This window comes from Polypterus senegalus, chromosome 1 (genome assembly GCF_016835505.1).
Source record: "Polypterus senegalus isolate Bchr_013 chromosome 1, ASM1683550v1, whole genome shotgun sequence".
Taxonomy (NCBI): domain Eukaryota; kingdom Metazoa; phylum Chordata; class Cladistia; order Polypteriformes; family Polypteridae; genus Polypterus; species Polypterus senegalus.
The window spans coordinates 243,474,853-243,495,261 of NC_053154.1; the positions used below are offsets into that span (position 1 = coordinate 243,474,853).

Here is a 20,409-nt window from a genome sequence, read left to right on the forward strand (position 1 = left end):
TGTAAAAACCCAAACGTTCTCTGAGTGCAGTTTTAAACCTCGGCACCAAGCTACTCCCACACCTAAACTCCTCTGCTTGACCTGATCCCCACTACAGAAATCCATCTGCACTGATCTTTTAAACTTTTTCATACACTACTTTGACTTTACCCTTTGCCTATTCTGCATAAGCTGCCTATAGCTTGCTCTATTGGTAAATTACTTTAGTCATTCTGATGTTGCCACATTTTATATTTATTACTTATATTTATTGATCTGTGCGTCCAAGCAATGTGGATATATTGTGCACTGCATATTTATTAACCCGCAGGGGTAAATATTGATAAGATTTCTTGTACTGTGCTGTATGTAATACAAGAATAATAAATAAAATGGAGTGACATTATATGCAGTGCTTCATTCCCACAACAAAGAGTGGTGCTAAATGTTTTAGCACAATTCCATTCCTGCAGCAGCAAACCTGAAAACGAAATATTTTTAAGTAAGATGCAGCTTAACTGCACTGCTGTAAAGAAACAAAAGACAATGGCTTTTTAGTTCCGCTGTAGCCCATCTTCTAAAGGTCGTGCCCATTTAAATACAGAACCAGCTCCCACAAAAGCACTAAACTTGCATCTGGTGCTGCCAAATACCACATTTAGTCCGACAGGAGTCCCATCAGAATGCGTCAACCAAGTGCATTCAATAATGCTTTTGTCAGACACCATGCCATATGGTCGAATATCCTGGCAAATAAAATTCACTTTTCTTTTTTTTTTGGACAATCAGATGATGTGCTACTTTTGCTTTTGTTGTGCACATCAGTATATTCCATCGTTTGACGGCAGTGACCACCTAAACCGGAGGTATCTGATTTGTGGCTATTTATGCAGTAAAACTTTAAACATCCATTACAGCTCAACTGGTCACATATCCAATTGATTAAAAATATCAAAGAGTATCTTAAAAACAGTAATTAAAGATTTACGCAGCAACTGAAGAAAAAAAAAACAAGAATGGGTTAAAACATTCAAATAACTATTTGTACATCTTTCTCTGGACTGGACCCCCCTTTTCCCCCACAACACTAAAATTGCATCTCATGCCACAAACGAATAAGTCGGGTCCTGCTGGACGTGTGAATACAAGGTCTCAATAAGCTGGGCTTTCTGTTCTTTTGCCTGATGTTGAAAAACTACAATCAGCAAGTGCACAAACAAAAGAAGAAACGTTTCATTAGTTGTATGCTTTATTTTGTGCCTGCTTTTTCAGTAGTCACTCTCAAATTAACTTTTTTGACATTGTTTCGATAGCCATAAATCAGATACTGAGTGTGACCAAGATGTCCTTTGTGAATGCTGCCTTTTTTGGAATGTTTCACTTTAAATTAAGAGCTATTATTCTTTCACATCATGTGTGATTAGTTTCTTTTTGAATAATTAATACCCAAATATGACAATATACAGTGTAACCGTTATATCACAACACTTGAATCCACAAATCAACTTCATAATTATTTGTTCTTGTAGCTCTACTCCAGTATTACTTTCTCCATTGATAATTTCCAAAAACAAACAAGTCCCACAACAAAAAAGGACAAGAGCTTTAGTGGAATGCATCTCCATGTTTCACAAACAAAGCAGCTAACCTAGTGGTAGCGGCCTCATAAAATAACATTTATACTAACACTTTAAATCATTTACTGGCATCTCAGAGTTGTTCTTGCCTTATGCTTAAATGATGCCAAAATAAGCTGTGGCTCTCAGGCAGTGGCTTCAGGGTATAAATGAATGGGATTTTAGTGTACACCACGTTAAACTGTTTTATCTTGGACATTTTGAAATAGGCCTGACATGGGGCTGATGTTATTGTATGCAATGAGAAAATGCCGGCATTAGGCTGTTTGCAGATGTTCTTGATATAAATACTAAAGAGACAAGGACTGTAACAGCGGTCAGCATCAGGCTGTGTAGAGCCTTTGAATAATGTTCTCTATTGTTTAACACTTAATGGATTCAGAATGATAGACTGGATGCTCTTTTTGCTTCAAAATTGCACTTTCTTTTTCAGTTCTAAAACAAGCAGAGAAATACAATACAACAAGGCACCACAAACAAATTATAAAGCCTTAATAAACAGTAAATCAATCCAAGAGCACAGAATCAATCCTAATGTAGCCTAAAAGACATAAACACTGCATATTTAATGCAGCTACATCTCTCATCAACCTCCGTCATCAATGTAGCATTCGATACCAACTAGCCTGGGTAAATAATCCTGAAATACGTCAATGAACCTTTTATGTTGCTAGGTAACAATTTTATGTTCCCTCTAATGCTGCTATTTATATAGTTAACCTACCAAAATGCATACCAAAATAACAAAGATGAGAAGCAAGATAGCATTGTACATTTTTGTCTGCATATAATATTCAGATTAATACAGCAGCTGAAGCCTAAAGGACAGGATTAGCCTAATACAGATCTAATTTGCAAGCATAAGATACCCGTACATTACATTAAAGAGCTATTTTATATTTCACTAACATTCTATTAACGTTTACAGCATTGATGATTTTACTAGGAGGTAAAACAGGACTAAAGTGAATATCTTCAAGCAATAGAGAAGGTCCATGTAAAGATTACATTTAGTATATTTGTTCATTTCTATTGACAGCTAATGCTCAGTAAAATATTTAAATCCATAACTTCAGCCTTGTATATCATTTGTGTGTTGAATCCTTTATTACAAATGGTTATGGAATATTTGGCATATGTATGTTACATAAAAGGTGAAAAAGAAGCTGAGACAGACACAGTTAAACAAATCTTCAATTTGTTTTCTTTGATTCAATAAAAAGCTCTATGTGACAGAATATTGCAATATAGCTGATATACAAATGCATATCTATTATAAAAAAATAAAAATCTTGGGGAGGCAGACTAGGGAGACAATTTGAAGTCCTGCAAGAGACACTTTAACTTGCTCCCAGCTCTTAAAACAATGACAAGCCACAAGCAAAACACGCAGCTCGCAGCTGATGATCCGACCACTTCTCCTTGCGTGTGTTCGGCCACCCTAACTCTCCCCCTCTTCACAACGCAAGCAGCAGAGACAGGAAGTGGCAAAATGGACAGCGACTGAACAGGCTTTAAAATGATCGACAGAGCCACCCCCCTTCACAACGCGAGCAGTGTTATACGTCATGCGAGAAAGAGATTTAACCTCGCCCGGGCCGGAAATAAAGGACAAGTATTGTTTTTACAACGTCATGCGAGACAAGGCAAGTGAGCCATTATTTAAAACAAGTCTACGGACATCTAACCTAGCAGTTGTTGGATTGCTTTTGGCAGGCACACATCATGTGCTCCCAACTCTTAAAACAACGACATGCGACAAGCAGAACAGGCAGCTCGCCTGCAGCAGAAAGACAGCAGATGATCCGACCGCTTCTCCTTAGCGTGTGTTCAGCTGCCCCCCTTCACAATGTGAGCAGCGTTATACATCCTGCAAGAAAGAGATTTTACCTCGCCCGGGCCAGAAATAAAGGATAAGTATTGTTTTTACAAAAGTTTTTAAACTAAAAGTGAAAATAATGCATATGTAGCAATTTCCATGAAAATAACAATCTCTTTAAATTGTATATCTGGTAAACCAAACTCGGGGGTGGGCAAGCGAAGCAAGATATATTTAGATATATTAAAATTAACAGGTCTGAACAAACGTTCAATAACCTTAATAATTCAAGCAGGTCTAATTTAGTATCATGCAGTTAATGATGAAATGAAGAATTAATGTATAAAAAATATATATACTGTAGTTACAATGACTACAAAATATTCACCTCCTTGGAGGTTTTCACATTTTATTGTTATACCACATTGAATGACAGTCGATTTTTTAATTTGGCTTTTTTGACACTGAGCACTCATTGCAATAAGAATTCATCCCCAAGACAAGATCAACGAGACACACCTGAACCAACACTGGTGCAGCCAGTCGTTTTTAGAGGTCACATGTTTAGTTCCATGGAGTTCACTAGTTGAGGGGGTTCAATTAAGTGTATTGTAAATGCACCTTATCTGGAAGGTCCAACTTGTTGTCAGTCAATATGGTGGACTAACCTACATCCACAATGAAGACAAAAAGAAAGTCTGTGAAAAGGTGACTGAAAAGACAGGAGATCCAGATATGACAATATCCAAGTCACCGAGTATCCACTAGAGTCATTTTAAATCAATCATTAACAAATGAAAAGAGCATTGCACAGATGTAAATCTCCCTACAGCAGGCCGTCCAGAAAAACAGAGTGATCAAGCACCAAGAAGACAAGTGACTGAGGCCATCAAGAGGCCTAGGATAACTCTGAAGGAGTTACAAGCTACATGGACTGAGATTGAAGAGAACACACATGGCGGGCTGACTCTGAAGTCGACTGGAAGAAAATTTTATGGTCTGATCTGAGCAAATGTGAACCTTTTGACTATCAGACTAAATGGCATTTTTGAAACACTGCACATTATCAAATATACACCACATCCTCTGTGAAGGATGATGGTGGTGGCAACATCATGCTGTGTGGATGCTTTTCTGCAGCAGGCCCTGGTGGGTTTGTGAGGGTAAAATGAATACAACAAAACAGTAGTAAATCCTGGAGGAAAACCTCATGCACTCTGTAAGAAATCCAAGCCTTTGGAGAAGATTTGCTTTCCAGAAAGGCAACAACCACCACAAACATAAACCAAAGCTACAAAGGATTGACTTAAAAGCAACAAACAATGTTAATGTCCTGGAAATTGAGAATTTCTGGTTGGACTTTAAAAGGCTGTTTACTCAGGATCCTCATGCAGCCTTGCAAAGAAGAATGAAGAAAATTACAGTGTCCAGATGTGAAAAGACCTGTTCACACAGACTCAAGGCTGTCATGGCCGCCAACGGTGCATCTAACATGGACTTTAAGGGGGTGAATGCTTACGCTGTCATTGTTTTTGTAATCAATTAGACCAAAAGCCCAAATAAAACTTCTATATTTCAATGTTGTATAAAAAGGAAACATGAAAACTTTTACGGGGTGTGAATACTTTTTGTAGACACTGTGGTTACATGAAAACAAACATTTTGCATTCCTATAATTCCACAGCAATGGAATTTGCAAAAATCAAAATTATATATACAGTATATATACACACAATAGATTCAATTACAGTACTTCACAGTATATCACTGAAAGCTGTTGTCAGTGACTACTAAGACAATAAAGGCTTTTGGTTATTAATGACATGCTTGCTTCTATCACTGCACATAATCAAGCCACAATTTCATTGTCACTATATAAAGAGTCTGCAGTCTTACATGCTGCCAGGCATATAAATGTTTATATTTCAACCACTACAGATGATCAGTTTTTAATTCAAACTAAATATACAAATAAAGATGTACACATTTATAATATTCAGTATATAATGCCTGTTTACTTTTTACAAACAGGGCAGCAAATGCAAGCCAGCCATGGATAAACATATGAATCAAAAATTCTTTAAAATGTCAATTTTTAATTAATCCTGCACATTAAAGCTGAGATCCTCCTCTCAGCACTGAGTGAAAGACAGCAGCCTGCATGTTTCACACTCTCTACTCTTGCCTCTTAGATTAATTATAATTTGTATTATATTGCAAATGAAGATAGACGATGACAGAGAGAGAAAAAGAGACAATATTTGTAGAATAATCCAAAATTTTGCAACTTAAGCGTAGCTCCCACGCTTTCAAGCTGGAGAATGTAGAGATAGATAATATTAACAACACATTGCACAATAGTAACCTAAGGCTGCATCCACAATACTACGTTTTTAAACAAAAATGATCTTCACCCACAATAGCAATTTCACAGTGTTTCCAAAAGTATTCTCATCCATACTAAAACAATCAAAAACGGATCTGACAGAATCTTCCGCCTGCTCTGGGCATGCATGCAACGTAGATGACTTAATACACTGTGCGACGTTTGCACAATTTTAAGATTATATGCAGTCTCCGACCCGTATTTCAGCTTCCTCAGCTGTCATTTCACATGCAGTATGAGAGTAGTTGCAATGCCTAACTGTGTCTTATGATTGGGCTTGTGCACGACTGGAAGACTTTCAGTCAGCTCTCTTACAGTGTGCGTGCTCTCACAAGCAAATCTCTGAAATTCACTGTGCATCGACCACAGTGTGTGTGCGCACCGTACATGTATAATCTGAGCACCTTCTTGGTATGTCATTGGGACCGAACGTGCTTTTGCAGTCTGAGCACATACACGACTGGTGACTCTGTCGTGCAGTGTGACGAGGCACTTGTCCAGGATTTTCTACAAATGCAAATTAAATGCCTGCAAGTTAATTAACATAACCAGCACTACGAAAAGCAACTCCTCTATACCCACAATGCTGGAATATAGTTTTCTTCCATAAATTGTAACCAACCGGGGAATGAGAAGTTAGAATGAGTAAGATCAGTGAAGAGTCACATAGTAAGAAATGAACCAACCAGAATGTGATGGAGCCTGCATTTTCAGAAAACCTTGTTTTCAATTATCCATACTGAAATGCTGGCGTTTTCAAAGTTTTCCTGCTCTGGAGAGAGTTTTCAAAAGTATTTGGTTTTGTTGGTTTAAAATGATGAGGCAGTGTGGATGAAAGGTGAAAACAGGGACACATGTCTGCATTCTTAAACAAAATTGTACTAATGTGGACAGGTCCTAAGCAACAAACTCCTTCCATTCATTTTGTTAATCAGCTTAAATCAATACAGTGGAACCTCGGTTCACGACCATACTTTGTCGTAACCCGAAGTAATTTCCCCCATAGAATTATATGTAAATAGAATTAATCCGTTCCAGACCGTACAAGCTGTATGTAAATATTTCTTTTAAAGATTTCTAAGCACAAATATAGTTAATTATAATAATAATTATAATAGCTGTAATAGTAAACTAAATGTAAACAACATTGAATAACACTAGAAAACCTTGAACAACAGAGAAAACTAACACTGCAAGAGTTCATGCTATAGCGCTACGAACCGCTCACTAAAAACACTTTTTTTTTAATGAGTTTTAAGCACAGGGAAAAAAAACGAACATTTGAAAAATCTTTAATAAACCACCAAGAAAAGTAAACTGCAAAAATGCACACTATGAACTGAAGTGGAGGTTAAAATCCAAAAGTCTTCATTTAATACAACGAGGTTAAAACAATACTCGGATCTGTCTCTGTAAAAACAAGCCTGGTGCATTCTTTAACTGCCTTCTCGGCCTTATTGCGTGTGTGTGTGTCTCTCTCTCGTTTGTGTGTGTGTCTCACTCTCTCTCGCTGCACAGAGACTACACAGGGAGAGACTGAACACGTGCGGAAATCATCTGTTCGTACAAACCGAAAAGGAAACTGGCTTGTTCGTATACTGAGTGTGTGGTCGTGAACAGATGCAAAACTTTTTGGTCGTAACCCCATTTGTACGTGTTCCGAGACGTTCATGAACTGAGGTTCCACTGTATAAGGTTATGAGTAGCTGACTCCTGTCCCATCAAATCATCACACAGCCACTAACCAACACAACACACACAAGCATGGCAGAAGTATCAGGAGATAACTGCTAACATCACTGTACATTTAGGCCTGCATGTTCCAGATGCTTTGTACCTATTAAAAAGTTTTCATTGAAAATCCACCGGTTTATTTTGTTAAAATATGGATTCTGATTGTTAAGCAAGGGCACGCAAAACACCAAGTAATTTTTCTCTTTTCTTACCAAGGGTTCATGCGTTTTTTTATTAATTAGCACAGGATCAAAATCAAAGCAAACATAGTAGGTGCACATGTTTGTTAGCAACTGTACTAAGGGCACTGACTTGAAAGAGGACTGAAGAGGGAGTGGCGCCTGCAGCGGTTTATCAGCCAGCAGGTGGTTTATTTACGTCCCTTCAAATACATACTACTAAGAATGCTTATATTTTAAAACCAATCTGAAATGTCGTAAAAAATGCAAAAGTTACTTTTAGGCTCAGTCATTTGGAATATTGAAGAAAGTTAAGAGGGAGAAAGTGTGCACAAATACAGTGAATGAGAAGCTCAGGTGAAACGGAAACATTTAATCACAAGTGAGAGAGATGGAAAACAAAGTTAATTTTCCACGAGTATCAGTTATTTGACATTGCTAAGAGGCAGGAGAAAACTCTTAGAGCCGATTTATAGTTCACGCTCAGAACGCGTACGCGCCCGCATCATGGCTGCCACGCGTTCCCAGCGTTCATTTCACGCGTCCTCTGAGCAGGTCCTCAGAAATTAACACGACGTGTGCGCGAGTTGCAGTACCAGCAAAAAGTCAGGGGGCGCAGTGTGCTAAAAGTCGGAATGTGACGTCAGAGTGTCTGTTTACTATCTACATATGACAGCAAGCCTCTATGGAGATCCTTCGGGGATCGATGTGCACGCTTTGCTGTTTGATGAATGGTTCAAAGTGGTGAAACAAAATGCCGACATACAGATGCATTCGTGGTGCTTATATATTCAAGCGTTGCATATTCCCGATCGTAATGACACGATACATTTTAAAAGTCTCACATACCATCTTTTGTGCCGTCTATTTTTTATTTTTTTTTTTTTTACTTTACCTGCTGTCAGGTCCAAGAAGCTCGTAGCGATTAAAAACTGGGATGACGTTTACGATGGTCTGCTTTAATAATAAAGTAAACTACGAGGTTAAAGTGGACATTTGAGATTAAAGCCGAAATTTCCACTTTAATCACAAAATACACGTTTTCACTGTGTCTTTTATTTTTTTCTCAGTGGCTCAAATACAGCGCTATACATTATGTTGCCGATGTGAAGTTGAAAAAAAAAAAACAGACGGCACAAAAGATGGTATGGTACTTTTAAAATGTATCGTGTCATTACGATCGGAAATATGCGACGCTTGAATATAAAAGCACCACGAATACCATCTTTTGTGTCGTCTTTTTTATTTTTGTAACTTAACAACAGCAACATAATGTATAGCGTTATACAGTATTTGAACCACCGAGAAAAAAATAAAGGACACGGTGAAAACGTGTATTTTGTGAATAAATCTCATAGCTTTAATCTTGAACTGTCCACTTTAACCTCATAGTTTACTTTATCATTAAAGCAGACCGTCGTAAACGTCATCCCAGTTTTTAATCGCTACAAGCTTCTTGGACCAGACAGCAGCGGAAAGCAGCAATAGATCACCACACAGAACAAATTAAATGTATGATATTCCAACTCTCTGCACATTTAGCATCTTTAGATTTATACTTGATATCACTTTCATGATGAAATGCATTAAAGTGTGTATGTTACATTTTACATATAATTTCGTTTAAATAATGAATACTGTTAATTACACACTTGGGGGTGTCACGGTGGTGGAGCGATTGCACTGCTGTCTCGCAGGGAGTTATGTTGCTGGTATTTCCTGCTTGTATTCCACACTGTGCTCCGGTTTCCTTCCAAAGATAGGCAGATTTGGGGATTTGGTGCTGCTAAAATGACACTAGTGTATGTGTGTGCCTGTATTCACCTTGCGATGAGCTGAGGCCTCGTCAAGGGACTCTTTCTCACTTGTGCCCAATGCTTGCTGGAATGGACACATCCCTGAATTAATGGATTTAATCAATAAACATCCTTTTCAGAGATATTGCTGTAAGGTGTCATCAGAATTTAATAGGTGTTCTGGCAATTCACAACACAGAGAAGCCGAACATGTTCTCACCGTGATAATATCTCGCACTGCCTCCTGGTGGATTCCTCCAGATTTACGTAAAGTATGCACGCAATTATGAACACTACAACGCTTGCGTAGCAGGAGCGTCCGCTGCAGCATGCGTCACGTGAAGTATAACTCCGGCCTTACACGTACTACAGAAAGCCAGGAATTTGAACCAATAAAAGCTTCTTCCACAGGAGAAGCATACTGGAGTGTAACAAAAGCTTACATTTTAAGTTGCAATTGAGAAAGGGTTAAAAATTTCATAATCATTTCACATCATATAGTTGTCTGATGCTGTGAAAATGTCAAAAAAGAATTGCAAATGGAAAGGTAACGTCTAGCAGATTAGGAGAGTGGATAACATTTCGTGGGTAAGGCAGTAGAGAAAGGTTAGTAGTCCTATAACAATTGCTTTAGTTTCTATTAATTTACAGTCCTAAACAGGGGAAAGTTATACTCAAACAAAGAAAAATAAGACCAGCAATACAATGCTATCTGGCTTCACTGAGGCAAGTTCAGATTTCTAGGTGGCTATTGTAATCATTGAGTTTACAGCTTCTGAATCTGATGTATAATGTCACACTGCCTGCCAAATCTATGGAATGGACACCAGGTAGGAAGCAGGGGGATACATTTAAAAGTTTACTTCATACCAAATACCCCCTTAAATTCAGAAGTAATTTGGAAATTTAAAGTAATTCCTAAAGATACAGTAAGAAATTAAAGGAGTCGTATAATACGTACAAATCTGAAAAAATAAAAGCTGACTATATGAGAGCAACTGCTAAAAAATATGTCAGATAAAGAAAAGACAACATATTGTTGAAACCTTGCAAACACTAACTTACAAAAGTTATTTTAACTATTATAGTAATAAGAGAATGATGGTCAAGTAGGAGATGAAGTGTATTCTGAACAGCATGACAGAATAAAATATCCAGGAAAAAAAATGAAAAATGTCATACGTTTCATTTTTATTTAGTCAGAAATACTGCAGTGTGAATTAAATACGAAACACTATTTGAAGAGTTCAGAGAAAAGAAGTACTGTCAGAATAAAAGAAATAAATAAAACATATGTCTGATGACGGATAATTTATACCTAAGCGTTTACAAGGAAATATTGATCATATATAAGCTCTTAACAGTTTTATATTCAGTGTTTATCTTGGTTTTAAAAGCTTTTAACTAGAGAAGCTAATGATCAATCAAAATCAAGTAAAAAAACCTCAATGGATAGATTGGCGTAAAGCAAAGAAAACCTGTTTTTTTTGAGCAGGAAATTATCTTGAAGTATGTAATATTAAAAGTGGATCTCCCTTACTGATCAAACGGAGACTGAAACTCTTTTTAAGTCATACATTAAAGCTAGCAAGCTTGTTAAACCAGCAAATGATTCCAAACTAAGTGGACTGCCAGATAGGCTGGAGTCATTGCAGACGGACCTGAAGATAATTCAGGCATAATGAGGTATGTGGAAGATCACTTAAGGACTAGTAAGACTATAATATAATTACTCCATGTATGGGGTTTTCATGTTCTCCATGTGTCTGCCTGGGTTTCCTCTCACAATCTAAAAACATACAGGCCAAGTGGATTGGTGTTGCTAAACTGGCCAATGTCTGAGGGTATGTGTTCACCATGGGCACCCTTTCCAGGTGTTGACCCTGCCTTGTGCCCACTTATTGCTGGGATGGGCTCCACTGGCCATGAGACCCAACCCTGGACAAGTGGGTTAAGAAAAAGGATTGATGGATGGAAGTCAGAAACTTAAAAGTACACTTCACCAAAAAGTTGTGGTGAACTGCCTACGACACAACAGTTTGCGATGCCATGTTAAGTGCACATACTGGGAGGTTCTGCTCATCTGGATCATTCTGCATGGTTTCCTCTGAATAACAAAACTAATACAGCAGTAGTAGAGAAAGTCCAGGACTGTAAGGTATGAGCTATAAATAAACATTTAAGATTTTTGTTTTTAGTTTAAGAAAACAGCTACAATTATGAAAGGGTGTAAATAGGATAGATTCCTGATGTTATTTAAAATAACAAGAAAAAGGAAGCACATATGGAAGCTCATTAAAAGATGTATTTCTTCACACAAATTTTTACACACACTTTTGGACAACTTTCAGACATCAATGTCTTTGTGTGTTTTTGGTAACTGCAGAGGTTAAAATGCTTTAAATGAAGTACAAGAACACATCAATTAACCATCAATGGTTTAAAACATTGTGTGAGTTTACCCTAGGTAGTAAAATAAACAAATAAAGTATCTTTATGTTCTCTAATGACAATGTGGAATTCTCAAAAGCTCTGATAAATGAATAAACAAAATACTACACAAAACCTCAAAAACTCTTCTGTTACTTTATACTGCTTACCCTGTAAAACTGCATTATGTCTTCTTTGGTCAGTGTTTTCAGAAATGCAACTTCAATATTATCTGGGGAAACAAACAGTAGTTGGTTTGAACGAGATCTATCAGTATAACATTTATCTTTAAAGGAATAAAAACCCCAATGACCTTTACATTTTACTAGAAAAACTGAAAATATCACGATAATCAATGTTATTAGTAGCAAATAATTATAGTGGAACCTTGTGATACGATCACCTCTGTATACGAGAAATTCAAGATAAGAGGAAACTATGAGCAAAAAATTCGGATCTAAATGCGAGCATTGGCTCGCGTAAAGAGCCACGAGCCAGGCTGTGGGTACGCATGACGCGTTTCCCGATCCGCCTCGACTCGGGGATTCACCCAAGCTGACGCTGCTAGCCCGTCACCTCACTCAGTGTTCCTTGTTCTCCCGTAGCGTGAGGATCTACGCGTTTGTGCGCTTGTGATTTCATTGTTTCGCTGTAGCAATTCCCCGGAGGTCTACAGACAGTTCCTTTGACTTCATGCTCGGTTTGTGCTGTGACATGAACTGTCAACTGTGGGACCTTATATAGACAGGTGTGTGCCTTTCCAAATCATGACCACAGGTGGACTCCAATTAAGCTGCAGGAACATCTCAAGGATGATCAGGGGAAACAGGATGCACCTGAGCTGCATGGCAAAGGCCGTGAATACTTATGTACATGTGCTTTCACAATTTTTTTTATTTTTAATAAATTTGCAAAAACCTCAAGTAAGCTTTTTTCACGTTGTCATTATGGGGTGTTGTGTGTAGAATTCCGAGGAAAAAAAATGAATTTAATCCATTTTGGAATAAGACTGTAACATAACAAAATGTGGAAAAAGTGATGCGCTGTGAATACTTTCGGGATGCACTGTATAACACAGGGCATAATCGCTTATGGTAAACCCTTCTTCCTACTTATATATTCTTAAAGACAAAATGTTTTAATTGGCCCCATTCAGAAGGATCAGGCATTTGTTAAAGACATGGTGAAGGGTACATTGGGTAGATATTGGGTGGAGAAATTAAACAGCTGAACTTGATTATCAGTTTTAAAGCATTAAATTTGAACTTACCCGATAAAAATGCATAATACATTAAAAATGACAAGAATTACACCTTTTGGTGTGGCTTTTTTATTTCTATCTCTGAATAGTCAACGATTAATCATCAAAATAAATTTTTGGGTAACATGCAGCATGAAATCTTACCTTTATTAAGATATTTCAATCTATATTAAATATAGATTTAACAAAAATGTTTATCTTAAACAAAATCTGTACAGTCAATAATCCAATGACTAAGGACTGCCTGTGCAGAAATTTTTGTCCGACACAAAACTTCAACAGATAACACATTTAATACATATTGTTATCTACAAAGAGAACACATTGAACATGTCATCTTTCTTATGAAATGCAGAGCAGATAAAGTGAATGACAGGTTCATTTTGGCACTAGACCAGCGGCACACAAGTTCGGTTCTGGATAGCTGCAGGGTTTTGTGTCAACAGAAGCCCATTATTATCACTCCTGAAACAATTATTGGTTAAGCAATATTTTTATGCTTTGTTTAAAAGTAAGTCCATTATTAAGATTCCCTACACTTAATTTCCTCATTTATAAACAGTTGCATCCACTGTCATTAATTGCTAAACATGTTGCCATTTAACAATGAGATGCCAATGACAAAAGCCCTAAAAATTTACCAAGTAACTTGGTCCCATTTAAATACAATGTTCATCATGGAGTCTTTGTTTTAATAAAATGTACTTCGACAGAAATGTAAGAGAACAAAGTAAAGGACTTTGAATTATTCATTTGCTGTGGGTCACAAGTCATTTAGAGGATATCCTCGAAAAGGGAAAATCTACAATATAAGAATGACCTGAAGTAGCAGAATGAAAACACAAACTGACTATAAATTAAACAAGTTATGTCTCTATTGAGGATTGGCATCTTTTATTTAAGCAATTGGGTTTGAACAAACCCAAAAAGCCACCAGGACCAGATATGAACACCCCTGCTCTAGACATTTATATATAATTTGGACCTGGGAAATAACCTTTTGGACTGGCCAGTCATTAAATATTGGAAATATTTGTTAAAAAGACTCTTTACCTCTGTCAAAATTGTACTGTTGTGAGATGATCTCCCCCCAATATTTAGCACACTCTGCTGACAGCTTCTTAGGCTTATCTAGCCTTTGGATTGCCAAAGCTTGAATGTGCTTTTGGAAAGCCTCTTCTGACATTTCCTCAACTGTTTTGTCCATTGTTCTTAAGAAGGCTTCAACTCTGCTCTCCAAGTAATGTGGAGCTTTTTCAGACTGGATAATAAATCTCAATCCCTGGACACCATTTGCTCTCCTGGGTCCACTGAAAACAATGTAACCTTAAAAAACAAACAAAAAAAAAGCACAATTATAAAACTTTTCACTAAGTGGTCATAAAACTGCATTTTTTTTGCAGGTTTCTAATACCATATTTCTTTTAGGCTCTGCAATTTTACACACACAATCAAACCACCATATAATTGGGTAAGCAGTGGCAAGATTATTTAGAGTGTGTTTTGATTATTTTAACATTTTGGGACACATAAGAAACCACAGTATTTATTTCCTATAAATATTCATTGATTTTTTGTTACACATGTTGATTTTTGATATTTCCAGTTATCCTGGTGTGATGGAAAAGACTAGCAAATATTGGCATCCCACAGGAGGAAGCCTGGCCAGCTGTAGTTGCAATCACAGTCAAGTGTGAATTTGCCTCTACTTACAACAGGATTATTTTAAGGTACTTGAACAATTTACTCTTTCTTTATTTTAAAATATTGTTTTTTTAAATATTACATACATTTAGTAAATGTGAAACATTAGTTTTCTCTAAGAAAGTGCACAATTTACATAACTTATCATCTTTGTCCTTGGTTTCTTACCTAGTTGCTCCTTGGTGCGTAAAGTGTTAAAGCATGGTTCAGAGATGATCTGGCAAAAAAGTTCCAGCAGCATGTTTTCCTGTGTGTTCTGCATGTTTGTCTGGTAGTAAATCTCAATCCCACAGTTATTGTGCACCTCATTCCTCTGTTGATAAACATACCATCCCCCTGAAATGCATAGCATCACTTATTAAAATCTTCAGTTAGAATATACTGCTATTTTTAACACAAGTTGTATACCTACACTTTTTGGTACTAGGGAACAAACAAAGTAAGTATACATGCAGTCAGCTGACTATGAACTGAGGAGGCAAGTGTACTCTTATAGTTAAATCAAATATTGAGCAAAGTAGAAAAAAGTTATATTATTATATATGCATACTGAAAGCACTCAACAATGTAAAATCTGCTCAGTTATGCTAATTAACAGCAAATCTAAAAAAATATCAGAAAGTCAAATTTTGTTATTATTCCAAAATAAAAGTGAGTAATATTAACATTCAAATCATGTGTTGCTGGACTTGCAATTCAAAGTTCCAAATTTTAACCAGTGATCCATAATGACCCATTAGACCTTTAACAGCTTAACTTTAAGAGTACATGAAATTTGAAGGATTTGCCTTTGCCTGGGCTGATGGTAAGGTAATTTTACAGAAACACCAGTGATAGAGATTAGAAAATTAGAACAATCTTGACGAGAACAGGCCAATTAGTCCACAAAAATCCCAAATCCTATCTAATTAATTCTTCTTAAAAAAACATCAAGTTTAGTTTTGAAAGTCCCTAAAGTCCTACTGTCTACCACATTACTTGGTAGCTTATTCCATGTACCTTATTGTTCTCTACATGAAGAAAAACCTCCATATGTTTGTGCAAAATTTATCCTCAAAAAAGTTTCCTGCTGTGTCCCCGTGTTCTTGATGTACTCATTTTAGAGTAAGTCTCGATCCACTGTACTAATTCCCTTCATAATTTTAAACACCTCAATCATGTCTCCTCTTAATCTTCTTTTGTTTAAACTGAAAAGGCTCAGCTCTTTTAATTTGCTTTCATATTTCATCCTCTGTAACCCTGGAATCAGCCTGGTTGCTCTTCTCTGGTCTTTTTCTAGCGCTGCTTTGTCCTTTTGTACCTTGGAGACCAAAACTGGACACAGTACTCAAGATGCGGCCTCACCAGTGTGTTATAAAGCTTCGAGCATTACCTCCTTGGACTTGGACTTTACACACCATGCTATATAACCTAACATTCTGTTTGCTTTATAATACTGTCTGAACCTGTCTGGAAGTTGACTCCTAAATCCTTCTCATAAGGTGTACTCTCGATTTTACGACTGCCCATTGTGTATTCAAATATAGCATTTTTACTTCCTGTATGTAATACTTTACATTTATTCACATTAAGTTTCATCTGTCACAAATCTGCCCAAGCCTGTACGCTGTCCAAGTCCTTCTGCACCATGACCCTCTGCTTCCTGTTTCCGAGCCAGTTTTGCATCCATCTATAAACAAAACCCTGAACTTCCACTTCTTTCAGTTTGATGCCCAATCTCTCATGTTATCAAATTGCTTTCTGAAAAAGATTAACTAGATGACATGGAGACTGTGAGTTTGAAGAACAGTCAAGAGAGACAGGAAGCATTCACTACATCAGTCAGAAGCAGCTGTCATTGCCTTAAGAAAGTCAAATGGAACACTTAATGTTAGTTCTTTTTGAGGTAATCACATTTTGTATTGATTTACATATCACAAAAACGTGCTAAATGTGATTTCTTTTAACATTATCTCTAAAGAATGAGATTATCTGTCATCATAGTTGAAAAGAACATCAAACATCACTTTGTTAAGAAATGTAAAAAAGACAAACCTTTTTTAAGGTGGTGTAACCTGAGCAGTACAGTGGTGCAGTGGTAGTGCTGGAGACTGGGGTTCACGTCCCAGGTGCTCCCTGCATGGAGTTTGCATGTTCTCCCCTGTCTCAATCTTTAATTTGGTATACAATTGAAACCGCTAACATGAGTTGCTTTGCCAGGTTTTGTCCTGCAGCAGGAAAAGATCATCCTATTCCTCATACTCTGAAACTTTCCGCCTAATCAACAATGTCACTCTTTGTTGAATCATCTTTCAGGCAAACAGTACCTTAGACACAACAGCTGTTTGCTCCTTATCTGAGTGACTGTACCTGAACTAAAAAAGGTGGCAGCTTAGCCCTCTTTGGTGAATACAGTTGGTAGACTGACTCTACATCTACTGTGTCCTGCTTCATTCTTTAATTAACATTTGTTCATTAAAATCTACACAGCTTATCAGAAAATGCAATATGCTACAAACCGTACTTTGTAACAGTTTAACCGTAACTCAAAATGTGACACTGGCCTAGTTCTTGCCACTGACTAGAGTCATGAGGTAGTTTGGAGGTTAGCATAGAGAAGCATATCAGCACTAAAAGAGTTTTGATTAAGCCAGACAACACTAATCTGAAAAAATGTAGCTCATTGTTCACAATAATATGCTGCTTGTTTAAAGTCAAAAATAAAATTTAATTACTGTGCTTTCATAGGTTTTATTATTTGCTTAAATTGGGTTGACCAGGTTTTGGATTTTCTCCAGTTTTTCATCTTAACAAAAATATGATAAAAAAAAAAGCCATTGTATAGGAATGCGTATTAAATTTGATGACAGTGAAAGTAAAATGTAAATTGTTTTACTAGGATTAAGGTAAACGTGCAAAGGTGTACATACATTATCAAAGACTTTAGTTTTACAAATGCAAAAAAGGCAAAATGAAATGCAGGGGAATGGACTTGAATGTGACACAGAAAAGCTCCATGACAGAGGAAAATGCTGGCAAGGAGAAGTCAGAATATCAGGCAGTTCAATTTAAATGTGGAACAAATTCACACACACACTTGTAAGTGCTTACCAACACTATAGTGCACACATACTGTTTATTGCAGGGACAGCCAATTTGGCTCATTACCACGAGATCCCTGCACTCAGTGAGCGTAACTTGTAAATATTAAAAGCAGCTTGTACAATAAAGTCAGGAAGATGCTGCTTAGTCTACACTTTCCATTCCACTACAAAAAATGCACTGACATATGTGATTTTATTAGCCTACTCTGGCGTGCCTCAACATAACACGTAAAAGGTTATTATTGCTTTGGATGGCACTTGCATCAGTCGATGGTAAATAAAGGCTGTAGATGTGAGTAAAGACAATCAATCAGGGACAAAGTAGTACAAAAACAAAGAAAAAGTGCTCACTGTCTGGAACCTGGACTTCTCTATATCTGATCAGTTGACTTGGAAGAAGAGGTTTAGTGTGAGCATGTTCAATGAGGGTATCTTCAACCATCTGAATCATGCCAAGTGCAGCCTGAGAGGTGAAATAAAAATTAATAAAGCAATCAATAAATAAATACTCACACCTGAAAAAACATAAAAAAACACAACATAAGCAAGATATTTTCTGATACCACAAGTCAAGTCAAGTTGGGGAGCATGCACTGGTACAGTGCGTTGCCGCACCCACTACATGGCAAAACAACTCGGGATCCCGGTTTGCAACCCCCCAGGCAGACAAGCGGTCCAGTCCCACCCTCCGGAAATGACCCTCTATCTGCTGCAGCCAGGTGTTACATGGGCGACCCCTTGACCTGGTCCAGCCACTCGGGTCCCCAACAATGAGACAATGAGGATCTTACGAGCTGGATCACCCTCGGTGCAATGAGCCACATGGCCGTACTGTTATAACCGATGCTCCTTCACAATGCAGGTAATGTGCCTCATTCAGGACTCCATGAGCAGCCGCTCATTCAACACAAAGTCAAATTAGCGGTACACAAGGATTCTCTGAAGAGACACAGTAATAAAGGAGTCCAGTCTTCGTCTCAGGTCACTGGATAGCGTCCATGTCTCACAAGCATATAGAAAGACAGGAAGCACCAGGACTCTAAGATTTGGACCTTCACCCTTTCGCATAGATATTGGGAGCGCCACACACCCCTTTCCAGCAACCTCATGACCCCCCCATGCTCTCCCAATCCATCTACTGACTTCATAGGAAGAGTCACCAGAGACGTGAATGTCACAGCCAAGGTAAGTAAACTTCTCGACAATGTCGACACTCTCTCCGCAAACAGACACACTGCTGATGGCTGTGCCCAAGAGGTCATTAAAGGCCTGGATACCACCTCCTCCCAATAAATTTACTCCTCTGTGATTTATAAACTTATGCTAATTTTAATATTTAAAAAACATTATTTTAAACTTTACTAAATATTATCATTATCAGCTAACACATAATTCTGTACAGCCTTACCAACCACTCTAATGTGTTGCATTTATTGTGATATTTAAAATATACTGTACTTGGGAAATGGTATTTTGAAGACTGCAAATGTAATAGATACATGAAGCTCTAGTACTGTATGCTAACAACAATGCTTCATATCTCGGCCAATGAAACTTTAAATGATGTTCATTTACTGTTTACAATGTGAAAAATAGTACTCATTTCTATAGTATCTACAAAATGTTATTTCATGCAATGCTCCTGCTTCATGATCTGCCATCATGGGTTTGAATTCTGAGTCAGCATAGGTCTCTTTGTGTCTACGTGTGTCTCTACGAGGTATTCCAATATTTCCATCCACATCCCCAAAGATTCACTGTTCAGCAACAGCAAACAGGCCCTGTGTAAGTGTGAATGGTTATGATGGATTGATTCCCTATCCAGCATGGATTCTTGTCTTGTGCACAGTGCTGCCAGGAGAGGCTCCAGCCCCCACAACCCTGAATTTAATTAAACAGGTTTCACAGTATTATTATTAAAGCAAGTTAATGTTATCACAACAAAAGCAAGATATTTTATGTTAAAGAATAACAAGTGTCTCAGAGAAAAGTAGCCATCATCAGGGATGTTATTAATTATTAGTTATTAATTATTATTAATGTTGTTATTATAAATTATGTTAACTGAATTAACAATTCAGCTCAGTAACACACCATGGGTTGTGCACTTGACCATAGTACTTATTTCTAACCTGACGTGTTTTTTTTTTTTTTAGTAAAATTCTGGAAAAACATTTTTTGGAAAATTAAATAATTATCTAAAAAATATTTTCTGGATAAGGATAACTTAAGCTTTAGATCAGTTCATACTATAGAATCTGCTTTGGTTAAAGTAGGTAATGACTTATGGCTGAATCCTGATGCAAAAAACATATATGTGTAGTTATCAGGCCTTGTACTCTCCAGAGTTAGGTGTCGTATATATGATATCATAGATTACTGCATTCACATTAACTGCGAC

The 20,409-nt window shown here is 37.2% G+C and overlaps 1 protein-coding gene across 4 annotated transcripts in view; it reads right to left on the bottom strand.

The window, feature by feature from the left end:
* Positions 1-20,409, bottom strand: part of ide (insulin-degrading enzyme) — a 118,017-nt gene that overhangs the window by 17,813 nt on the left and 79,795 nt on the right. For all 4 annotated transcript variants that reach the window (XM_039770906.1, XM_039770897.1, XM_039770924.1 and 1 more), the window contains exons 19-22: positions 18,360-18,471; positions 15,094-15,261; positions 14,275-14,547; positions 12,131-12,192 (exon numbers count right to left, since the gene is read on the bottom strand). In XM_039770906.1, the coding sequence (XP_039626840.1) occupies positions 12,131-12,192; positions 14,275-14,547; positions 15,094-15,261; positions 18,360-18,471 (615 nt within the window). The remainder of the gene's footprint in view (positions 1-12,130; positions 12,193-14,274; positions 14,548-15,093; positions 15,262-18,359; positions 18,472-20,409) is intronic.